This window comes from Chinchilla lanigera, unplaced genomic scaffold (genome assembly GCF_000276665.1).
Source record: "Chinchilla lanigera isolate Chin_1 unplaced genomic scaffold, ChiLan1.0 scaffold00035, whole genome shotgun sequence".
Taxonomy (NCBI): domain Eukaryota; kingdom Metazoa; phylum Chordata; class Mammalia; order Rodentia; family Chinchillidae; genus Chinchilla; species Chinchilla lanigera.
Window position 1 is genome coordinate 10,370,277 of NW_004955436.1, and position 12,355 is coordinate 10,382,631.

At 38.0% G+C, this 12,355-nt stretch overlaps 1 protein-coding gene across 4 annotated transcripts in view; it reads left to right on the forward strand.

The window, feature by feature from the left end:
- The window catches only part of Lama2 (laminin, alpha 2), a 570,325-nt gene that overhangs the window by 540,500 nt on the left and 17,470 nt on the right, over positions 1-12,355 (forward strand). For all 4 annotated transcript variants that reach the window (XM_005389182.2, XM_005389183.2, XM_005389185.2 and 1 more), the window contains 3 exons: positions 3,542-3,690; positions 8,637-8,813; positions 9,036-9,204. In XM_005389182.2, the coding sequence (XP_005389239.1) occupies positions 3,542-3,690; positions 8,637-8,813; positions 9,036-9,204 (495 nt within the window). The remainder of the gene's footprint in view (positions 1-3,541; positions 3,691-8,636; positions 8,814-9,035; positions 9,205-12,355) is intronic.

The window sequence follows — 12,355 nt, forward strand, 5'->3', positions numbered from 1 at the left end:
TTCTATCTAATCTAGTTTCCGTCAGAGGAAGCATTCATAGTCTGCCATGATCAGAAGTCTGGCGTGCTTTACAGATACATCCTTAAACATGCACACACCCTGTAAATCAGGTCATGTGATTTTTTAAATTTTATACATCCTTTAAATTAAGCTTAGAATTTACCATTTACTATCAATAATATACTAAATAATAAAATATTATTTCTTTCTCTAATAATGATAAAACCTGCACAAAAGATTAGCAAACAGAATCAAGAACTGTACAAACACGAGTAACTTTGGTTATTGCAGAAATGAAACAGTGGTTTAATATTAGAAAATCTAAAACTCATATATCACCTCAATACATATGTGGAGGGGCTGGGGATTTAGCTCAGCGGCAAAAGCGCCTGCCTGGCAAGCGCAAGGTCGTGAGTTCGGTTCCCGGTACCGGAGAAAAACCAAAAAAAAAAAAAAAAAAAAAAATACATATGTGGAAAGTGGAAAAATTTTAACAACCACTCACGATTTTTAAAAATTATTGAGTAAAATAAGAAAAGAACATTTTTAGCTGTCTGTAAAAAAACAATAGCAAGTATTCTGGATAGAAAAATGTTACAAAATGTGTGATAAAAGGATGACTTATTTGCTTGGATTTTACCCAATGAAATAAGAAAAGAGCAAGTAGATACAATGCAAGAACAAGCACATGACTTAAGAATAAATATAACAAACTTAGCATTGGATTCATGCAGAGAAAACTATAAGATTTTCCTGAAAGCTATAAAAATAGTCCTGGTGAGTTGCGCATATTCAACAGGTTAATGAATACTAAAACCCTCATATTAAAAACTTATCAGTTCTCCCTGAAATCATATGTAGATTCAATTTTAAGAAGATACTACTTATCTTTATGCAAATTAGGACTGGTTAGTTTTTAAATTTATATCAAAAAGTAAAAAGTCCTGAAGTAGAAGAACCAGGTGTGAGGGCTGTCCTACCAAGTATCAGGACATTAGAAGCTAGAGTTTTGATTATAAAATGTGATCTTCATTCATGGAAAATTCTATCCTGGTGAAACACAGTAGACAGGCAGCTTAGATGGAAATGGCATTTGGCCACAGTAGTCCTGCAGAGCATTAAGAAAATGTGAACTGTTCCATGAATGATTCCAGAGCAGTCATTTATCTCCATGAGTTTCTACTTCCTACCAAACCAAAAAATAAAATAACATAAAATAAAATAAAATAAAATAAGATCCCAGTAAATTAGTCTTAAATTTGGAGGAAAAAACTTTAAATTTTTCAAAAAATATTGAAGGATCACTCTTGGTCTTGAGGAAGATAATAATGTATTGAACAGAAAAACACTGCAATCAGAACTGCATCAATATTGAAACCTTATGATCATCAGAAAACACAAAGCATGAGTTATATTGTGAGAAACATATCAAATAATCATAATAAAAAATTTGAAGAGTAAGAAAAGATGTTTTATTTTATTTCTCACTGTACATAACAGTCACTGATATGTGCACCTGTGTTTATAGCAGCACAATTTGTCATAGCTAAATATTGGAAACAACCCAAATGCCCATCAACTAAGGAATGGATAAAAAAGATGTGATATTTTTAAACAAAGGCATATAACTCAGCTATAAAAAAAGATAAACTCAATGCTTTTATAGATAAATGGATGCAATTAGAGACCATACTCATAAGTGAAATAAATTAGACCCATATGTGTAAACATCATATTGTCTCCCTAGTGTAAGAACCTGAAAGTGTTAATAAAATCTCAAAGGTACAATAGATATTGTGAAAGGGAAAGAAACTGCTCAAAAGGGAAGAACAACTGGGATGAGGGAAAGTGTTAAAGAAAGAAGTGAAAGAAAATTTATATATACACAAGAGAGCTAAAACAATTGTACTACTAATTTCTAATGGCTTATTGAAAGGAACAGTTAATGTTTAATTGTTTGATCAGTCTTGCATGCCTATTTCTACTAATCTGAGCAACTACTTTGAAGACAACAATATGTAGTACAACAACCATTATTAATTCCCTATCATCTTTTTTCGAATTCTATATTGTTTCTATTTTTCTGTGGTTTTGTCTTTGTCTTTGTCTTCATTATTTTGCTTTTGTTCTTTTCTCTTTAAAAGAAAAAAGTCACTGAATAAGTATAAAATATAAAAGCTCTCCTAGATTCTTTATCCTTTCATCCTGAATATTAAAATTATTTTCTCACTACTGCAAATGATAAGCTAGGTATAAAAAAAGATCAGAGCAAACATTCTGAGATAGCTTTCTATGAAAAAATATGGGTTTTCTTTCTCATTGTCAAATAATTAAGCACCACCTACTGGCTTTAAATTTAGTCCTCAACACTAAATAAATAGAATTGAATCACCATTCTCCAGGACAGTCCTTACAACAGAATGTATTTCTATTCAAAGTATTAAATTTAGGATATATTAAGCATTGCAGTACAATGTAAATCAGAAATTAAATTTTGATGATAATGATCTAGTTTTTTAAATCAAACAGTAATTGCTATCTAAAAGAGAAAACAATGTTAGTACTTCAAAGCTGTTAGAGAGTCAGTGCTGACTAAATCTGACATAGTTTAAGTGTCAAAGCTAACAGTTTTGACATCCGTAAGGTTATTTGTGATTGTGTTCTGCCAAATGGGTTTTAATATCAAACATTCCCATCAGCTAGGACATTCTTCAGTAAATAGTTTGCAGTTGCTCTCTGTAGGATGGTGAATGCTAATCAATCCAGATGCTTAGAGCATTTTGTGCTAGACACTACCTGCGTATAGGGTTTAGTGTGTTATTGAAACATGGCAGTGTTGATCAAAACCATCTCTGCCACCATTGATTACTCACGGGGACTGAGTTATCGCTGCACAGCAGGTGCCCCCATAGTCCACGAGAAAGGAAGTGCATGTGGCCTCAGCTTTGGGGATGAGGACCGCATTCAAGCTCCCCGGGGTTCATAATCGGATATCAAAACCATACTGGTTGCTATGGCAATGATAGCAAAGAGAAAGCAGGCATATTTGTGGATGAAAGATTGTCTCCCTTCTTTCTAAATGTGGGAGACCAGTTACATGTCTGTGATAGCAATCTCTTCCACCAGATCGGAGAACAAATTGAAGTGTGAACACTCAAAATGCCCTGGGCTGGAGAGTCAGATCGGATGGTCAGAAGCGAGGTTTCCATGTGTGAATGGAAGGGGGAGGGGCCGTGTGGACAGCCTTTGTTTCCGGATGGGTTGGGAGTGAGTTAGAGGACCAATACCAGCGCAGCTGTTTCGTTCAGCATCACTAGCCTGCTTGGCAGAGAACAACCATTTCACTATCTCCACTTTCCACATCATCTAACAGGCAAACACAGTAAATGATTAAAAAGATATTTCCAGCTACTTTAACAGCTCTGCTGGAGAAAAGATTGAGCCATAATTTCCTAGGTAAGATCTCACGGCAGGTGATGCTCTCTGCCTACATCATGGATGAGACTCCTGTTTAATCGCCAATACCCATCTGCTGTTTCAGGCGTACTATGCCATCCTCCTCAACAAAGGCAGGCTGGAGGTGCATCTCTCCACGGGGTTACGGACAATGAGGAAAATTGTCATCAAACCAGAGCCAAGTCTGTTTCATGATGGGAGAGAACATTCCGTCCACGTCGAGAGGACACGAGGGTATCTACTGCACTCGAGTACTAACTGTTGTAACTAACACAGATGCCTTTGCCAGCATCAGTCTCTCTTTCTGAACCTCTGTGCGCGCGTGGACATACTGTGCATTATAAAATGAGGAAGTGGTTTAATTTCCTCATCTTTATATTTCATGCATAGGGAACTTCATTTACTCGTGCCCTTAGGAATTCTGCTCCTAACATTTTTATTCTGTGCAGTTCTCCTGTCCACCTTTAGAACAACCTAATGCACCCTTTGAAGCTATAGATTTGAAAAATTCCTCTCTCTGCACCTCTCAGATATTCTCTTCTCCATAAGGTATGCACATAGTGAATGCACAGAATAACTCAGCTGGAGCCGGCAGCCTTTGGCAGCTGCTATTTCACTCAGGTTCCAAAGCATTTGTGGCAGCTGCTTAGAAACCTGTCATGGATAGGGAGTGTGCAGCAGCCGCTCTATCTCCTGAGCCTCTTATGTGCCTACCTCATCCTGTTCCCTCCCCGCAGTGAAGGGAGAGGAGGAGGAGAACGGTGGTCACCCTGAAATCCACTTGTGGAGCCCACCTCTCTACAGAGCCATGCGGCACCTGCCTCCCAGCGCTGAGCCAGTGAAATAGACTGAACAGCACAAAGGCTCCTTTCTCAATTCTTCAAAACATTGCCATACTTTGTATGCACTTCCTTGGCAAAGTTCTCTATACTTTTCATCAAAATATTGTACCACAACTCAGAGAGGCAATTGGCTTAGAAGGACAACTGGAGTGAAAGAAAACAGAAGGCCAGAGACTTCAGGGTCCACAAAGCTCCAAACCAGCAATCCATTTATTAGATGGAAGGCATAGGAAAGAAATGCAAATCAAATTTAAAGGAATCTCAAAACACAGAGAGTACTTTTAAATGCAACGGGTGTATGAATGTTCAGCAATAGCTCAGACAAGCAGTTGCTATTCTGTAGTTAAAGATCTATATTTTCTTATTATCCTCTCATAATTGATACCCTCTGGATAACAGTTTAGACAAGTAATGAGGATTTCTTATGTTCTGAATAAATGATAGAACTTTGCTTGGGTCATTTTGTTATTATATAGAGCATTAGGTTGTGGTCTGAAGTGATACTAAGCATTCATGCTGAGTGACTACTAACTGAGATATTTAGAAACCATAATTAAGGTAAATGATGGGTCAATATATATATATTTTTTTGGTACCAGGAAATGGAACTCAGGACTTTGCGCTTGCCAGGCAGGCAAGAGCTGAGCTATATCCCCAACTTGGAACAATATTTGGACAAACTTAGAACTTTTGTGAATCCACTACCCAGATATTGTAGTCGTGATTTCTAGGGAGAAAGGCGGGCTGGGTTTTCTCATCTGAATCTTAGAGAATGCTTCAGAATACCAACTTTACATGTCTTCTAGACTAGATTTTAGCCCCTTTGCCAGACTTTAATCCTTCTTATTATGAAAAAGATTTTTTAAAAGTCTTTAAAGTTAAGAATTTAATATAGGCAAATGCATATTTGAGAAGTGTAATTAATGGAAAAAATTTGAAACTCCCACATGTATTATGATGTTGTGCTGAGGTGTCCTTTTAACAGGTGTTTCTTCAAGAAGGGCATTTTATTGCGCCAACTTCACAGCTGTGGACCATAAATCCAACCCTTATTTGATTAAGCTCGGTATATAGCACATCCCTGAAAACTAGTCATTCGGTTAATTGGCTGTACAAACAAACACTTTTGCCATTCAGTGTTAATTAGAGAATAATATACTGGACATATTAGTGTGTAGTCACTAAACTCTGTGCCAAATAAGAGCACATTTGCTATCCTAACACCTTGTTTAGAGCTCTGAGGTCAAAATGCAATCATTGTCTATTCTATAAGGAAGCACTGATTAATGAGAGATCACAAATGACCATGTAAACTTCACTGAGAAACAAGTCAGTGCTTCATATACCAATGGGATGTCCAGGATCAAAATGGACAGTCTTTTAACTGTTCTAAACATGTGCTAGAAGTATATTAGTGTCCTTCCAACAGTGATGGGAAAATATTAACTAACTTACCCCAAATCACATACTGGAAACAACACAACAGGTTATAAACCCAGCTACGCATAAATATCTCCATCCATGCTTAGCCAACTGTGTATTCATACACTTAAAGATTCATATGATTTCACATTGATTATGATAAACTGTTACTAATCTAGAAACATATGATTTCAGCCTAACACTCTTCACACTATAACTGGCAGTCATAGTTTCAATTCCTAAAGTCCTGTATAAAATGGTAACTTTAATAGCACCTTGTAAAATAACTGGAATTTAACCAACTTGTGGGACAAACTTTTCAGTACTGACACTTTTTCTTTCCCCTTTGCCTCTTCTTACTCCTCCTTCCTCAACTTCTTCCCTTTTCTATCCCTTCCTCTGGAAATCCTACTTTAGTCATTTTGTTGTCTAATTTTGTGGTACTCCTATGACCCTGCTCTATCATAACTGCTTTGCCACATATTCTTTCCCTCTGGAGTGGTCCCAGTTGCCAACAGCTCTAGAGACAAAACATTAAACCTCAAAGGCCTAAAATAGTTGTTCAGACAGCTTGTTAGGTTGGACAGAATGGAGTTTCATGTCTGTAAAAGCATTCTCAAAATTGGACTAAGGACTGCAAAGTTTCATCAAGTGTTTCAGGAGTAGTTTAGGATTTCCTGAATGAGATCTTGACTTGGACACTGCAATCCAAACATTTGCTTGCTTAACAACCAAAATGTGTTCAGTCAAAATTCTGAATTTATTTTTTGTGTAAATTACAAAGGTCAAGGCACTTCTTTTAATATGTTCTTCCACATATGCAAGCCAACTGGTGGTGGCTTGAAAACATCTTGGACCAATATTTCAAACAAATAAGGAACAGAATGTAAGTAATAATGCAACGGCAAGCAGAAACACTAAAATGACACCCAGGATTTGGAGGCAGATTTATTTACTTCAACAGGCACTGACCAGGATCATTCCCAAAATATTAAGCCCTGATCTCTGGTAGTCTAACGCTTATGTAGGATAAGTAAGCAGGAGGTACAGAGGCAGAATGGCTTGTCCTTTGGGGACTGGCTCTTACAATGGGCATTGCATAACCAGCCTTTTCTAAGAAATGTAAGTAATAGGAACTGTAACCAGAACTACTACCTCGGCAACTAACAAACTGAAGTATACCAGGGAGGGTGGGGATCTTCTGCTATAATAAAACATTTAGTTATGAAACTCTAAGGATCAACCACTGAAATCATAAAAGAAACATTGAGGCTGATCTCTCATGATATGGATAGGTAATTCAATGTTTAAACAGTATTTTGCACACACTGGTTTCTCAGTAAAAAAAAAAAAAATTATTGAATAAAACTTAAAGATAAAATACCAGAATTATCATGGACATGTTGGTAATAAATATCCTTCTTTACCAAAGAACTGAATAAATTATAAGGATATGATGTTTCTATAATGTAAATGCAAGCAGGGTTCAGCTGTAGTATTCTAGCAATGCCCTTCTTAAGTAAGACAGCCATGGGGCAAACCCTTAACTAACTAGGGAGACAATCTTTAACAGTGGCGTGAACCCCTCCTTAGAGCCCTTAGGAGCACTGTTTCATCACGTTAGTAAGGGGTTTCTTTAAGTCCAAAGAGAAAAGGCAAAGGAGAAAGGACTCCTCAGTGAGTCACTAATACCCAGAAGTGAGTGATTTTCTAAAAGTCTCAAACCACCAACCCTCTTGGCAATGAACTTGAGCCTCTTGATCTTTGCCAATGCATTCTTCTGGAGTCTGGTTTAAAAAGAAAGTCATTTCTCTCTATTTTCCCTTTGAAACTAAATCAGGCTGGCCCCTCTACATCCAGTGTAGAGTGACATTTTGAGCCATTATAAAATCCATCTTTGTTCTATTTTCTTACTTTTGAATAGTACTAAAGTGGATCCATAGTTCAGTGGTAATTCATAGCATTGTTCCTTGATTCATAGCTTGCAGTTCTGTGTGCGGGTTTTCTCTTCCTTATAAAATAAGTAAGATGGCGTATTAGGACTGAGCTTTGCACCCCAAGTACTTTGGTTTTCTCTTTAGAGAGGAAGTAAGTTTTCAATAATCCACTCATGATCCTGGAACTAGTGAGCAATACTTATGACTAATAACATCACAATGGCTGTCAGGACTAAGCACAAAACCGGCTTGTACTGAAAAAGAGAGAATGCCTTCAGCTATGTCATCTTCCCAATGCTGTCTTTTGATTTTCTGCCCTGGGAACCAAGGATTGTTGTGAATAAGTGGCAGAAGTTCTCAATTATTAGCATGTGAGTTATCTCTCATAAGGAAATTAATGAAACAGCCACTAAGAAAAATCATTGTGGGGAACAATTAGCATGATGTTCTTTCTTGCCTCTTCTATTCAAAAGCCAGCAGCTACCTTCTGTATAAAACGTCCTGTAAGTGTTTTCTGTTCATTCCTGCAAGCTAAGCTCTCGGGAGTACAGTTTGTCCCCTAACAAGAAGATAATAGCCAGCATAAACCGAGAAATAAGAGCCAACCAAAATGTGACCCCATGCCGAGATGAACCCACTGATCTTTCGACAGTTAGGTATCAACAAGGCACCGAAGCCTGGGCTCACACAGGCTCGTGTGTCAGGCTGAAGACCGCTGCTGTCAGCTCCACCGGAGGCTCATACCGCTGTAGCCCCATTGCCCGGTTTTGGCAAACTTTCAGGGAGACTTCATGAGAGAGGCATGGGACAAAATTCTGGGAAACAGTAAACTGTGCCCCATATGTACGGAGCCTCCAATCACCCAACCTGGGCTCCCTTCAAAGCTGTGGGAATAAACAGTGACGGGTGCACGAAGGAGATTTCCAATGCTACTGAACACTGTGTGATTTATACTCGTTTCTTTTAAATATTTCTTCAGCATCTTCACTGTTCAAGTCGATGAAGACCGAAGACATATGCAAAATCTGACGGTAGAACATCCCATTGAAGTGAAAAAGCTTTTCGTGGGAGGTGCTCCACCTGAATTTCAACCTTCCTCACTCCAAACTATCCCTCCTTTTGAAGGCTGCGTGTGGAATCTTGTTATTAATGCTGTGTAAGCAACTTTCTTTCCACTTTTATTTTTAAATACAAGGTTCACTATTTCATCTACATTGTGCAAAGCCATAGGGGAAGGAACCCATGCAGACCTTTAATTTAGACTTGGAGCGCTGCACTAATGACCTCAGAGGAGGTATGGAGAGGATGTCACTTAATTGTAAAGAAAGGAAGACCAAGAAAAATAAGAAAAAAAATCATTTTGATTATATTCTTTTAGCCCCATGGACTTTGCACGGCCTGTATCATTCAAAAATGCAGACATTGGTCACTGTACCCATCAGCCGGCTGAAGAGGGTGAAGAAGGAGCCGTTCCAGCTGAAGTAGTGGTCCAACCTGAGCCCATGGCCACCCCTGCCTTCCCTCCACCCACCCCGGCTCCAGAGCAGGTAAGTGCTCCTATTCCCATTGCTCTTAGAGCTTTACCCAGAACTGTAAGTCTCTTGCAGAAAACTTATCCCAGTGTCTACTGTGTAGTATATTTTACTGCCAGAATTGGAGAACAGATAACCTGCCTACCAAGATCTGCTCCCTTTGCATCTTGCTGGGACTAGTACTTTCATTTATGCTTCAGTTTTTGTGTTTATAAAATTGTACGTTTTAAATTGATAAGTTAGAAAGCACAGAAATAGCCAGAATCAAGAATAAAAGGTACTGACAATGCCTGTACACAGAAGCAATCATATCAATTTCAGGCCTTTTATTTGCATTTTACACAGTGGATCTCAGGTCAGAGAAAACATTTAGTACCCTAATTTTAAAAACTAGTAATACACAATTAAATTGATTTCTTTCTAAACGTCATTTAAATGAGTATGCCTAACATGGTTCTGTTCTGTGTGCATATGGGACACTCAGACATAATACATATTAGAGCCTGTGTTCTAGTCAGACAACCTGGGTTCAGATCCCAGCTTTCCAACTTACCATGTAAATTTGCTTAGCCACTCTTGTCCTCCATTTCCCCATTTGTAAGATAAGAATATTCACTGCTCATAGGTCAAATTGCTATTCTCAAAATTTTGAAAGATATTGTTTCCCAAAACCTGTCATAGACCGAGGATTTAGTATATAGCATAATTAGTACACACTAATGATTGTAATGGCTATTTGTTTCAAGTGTTTACTATGCATCAGGCACTAGCTAAACAATTTCCATTCAGTGCTGCATATAACTTTCACAAGAGCTCCATAAAATACAAATTGTGATTCCATTTTTAGTTGATTTGGTAAGAACATCTTAGGTCACTAACCAACTCACACAGCTAGTAAATGTCAAGGTAGGAATTTAATCCAGTGAGTCTGACTCCAGAGTCCATCTCTTTATCCCTGTAATGCTTTCCTTTTATGATTTATTCTATACCTTGAAGGGCCAGTGTGGGCTATTTAGAGTGTTCCTAGCTTGTCACTGTTAGAACATATACTTTCATGAATGTTTCTATAAATCAAATTTTCTCATCATTTCTGAATATTTTCTTAGATTCTTAAGATGAGAAATTCTGGGCCAAAGGATGAGGATGTATGTATCCTTTTCCAAAGGTGACCTCAACTTAGGTTCTCATCACCATGGAAAGAAGAGTCAGTTTCACTATATTCCCGGCAGCACCTGCATCACATCTACAATTCACTGCTGCAGCATGTTATCTGAGGGTGCAGATTTTGAAAACTCTTAAACAATTCATTGTATTCCTCACTTTACAGGATGCAATTGGTTGTGCATAAAATAATGTACTTCTTCAGTAGAAGTATGTCTGAAATAGCAGATCAAATAATCATCATTCAGTAAACTTGGTTATTTATTTTAAGCATCATTTCAACCTCTGAAATGTGGGTCTTGCATCTACTTTGCCTCCTACACGGAGTTACTGTAATAATCAAATGAGGTCATATATGTGGAAGTTCTCTAAGAACTGGAAGAAATGCATCCACCTGGATGCTGTAAGGAATACCTGCCTTTACTGAGCAAGTAGTGTGCGTCCTATATTCTGGTGACATCCTATATCCACTGTTTTATTTGGTCTCTACAAGCTATTCATTTTTTTTGTTTATATTAGTGTCATCTCACAGAAGGAAATATCTAAGATCATGTACCAGTGATCTTACATGACCATCAGTGATACCAGGTGATTTTCCCCTGGCATCTTGAAGATCCTCTACATGAGTTTCCAAATGTTCCCTCTGTTCTTTTGTGATGTGGCTTCTCTCTGGACCCATCCCCAGCATGACCACCTTTTCTTTCCCTTATACATCATAACATCACGGATAGACGTTTTTGACCTTGGATTCTCTCATCTCCTTACAAAGCCAGCTCTAGAAGAAATAGAACCTGATTTATAAGGAACTAATTTAATCATAAATTATTAATTATAGCAACTAACTTAATTATAAAATTATAATTGGCAAAAGCTAGAGAAAACATCTGGTCTGGTCAACTTCTTATATGTGGACATAAATTTCTGACAGGAACAGGCAAGCTTTGTTTGAAGACTTCATCTACAAGCATTTTTCAGGGTTATGAAGAGGTAGGCTCCGGTTGTTAGAGAGCTTTTGGTTAAACCGAAGTCAAAGTGCAATCCTGAGGCTTCCCTGTAATGGTGGTGTTTCTATAGCCATATTCATTAGCGTCCACTCTAATGTTTTCAAGGATATGAGAATAGCAAGTTCTCCTTCCCATGCTAAACATACCATTAGCTCGTGTATTTTTGTATCACCTAATTTCTAATTCTCATATCCCCAGTAATCAACATCTTAAGTTTGAAATCCCTCTTTAAACATCTGGCACCTAGAATAGACCACATCACTCAAAATGCAATGTTCAGTTTGGGGGACACTGGGACCCCTCCCTCTCTTGGTCTCTTATCATTCTGCTGTGAAAGCACCTGAGACTTTTTAATGTTTATGACAGATGCACCGGGCTGTTTACTCCTCATCTGCACCATATTCAATCAAGCAAAACATCATGAGTTTTATTATCACTAGGATTTCCTTCGTTGGTTTGGTTTATATTTTCACAGAACATCGTTGCTGGCCTCCACTGATCACCTTACCTTCCCACGTGACCATACAAACTGTCAGGACGTCTCCACCACATCCCTCTGTGGATTCTAAAGACCACAGTTTTTCTGTGTCTGCAGATTTTTTACTGTCTTTGAGTTTTCTTGGAACCTTCTGCTCTAATTCCGGTTCCCATTTTCTCTCAGCAGTATCTGGTTTAACTTTTCCAGAAACATACCATTCCACTTAGCAGAAAAGATGAAAGCCCAAGAGCTGAGTAACAGCCCAGATGGTTGGTCTAGAAGGAATTATAAAGGATCATAGCAAGAAAAGGCCCAACAGAGCGCAAGCCGTAAGATGCAGAACCCAAGCTTTACAGCATGATCTATGGTGACACACATGACGGGAGCTGGCACCAAACCCGACATCTAAACTCTGCCTACCGCCTCATGTCTTGAACATTGTGATTATTTATCACTTTTGTGGTCAGAATTACAGTTTTAGAACAGTATATGTACATATACATATGTGTTGTTTTTCAATGTT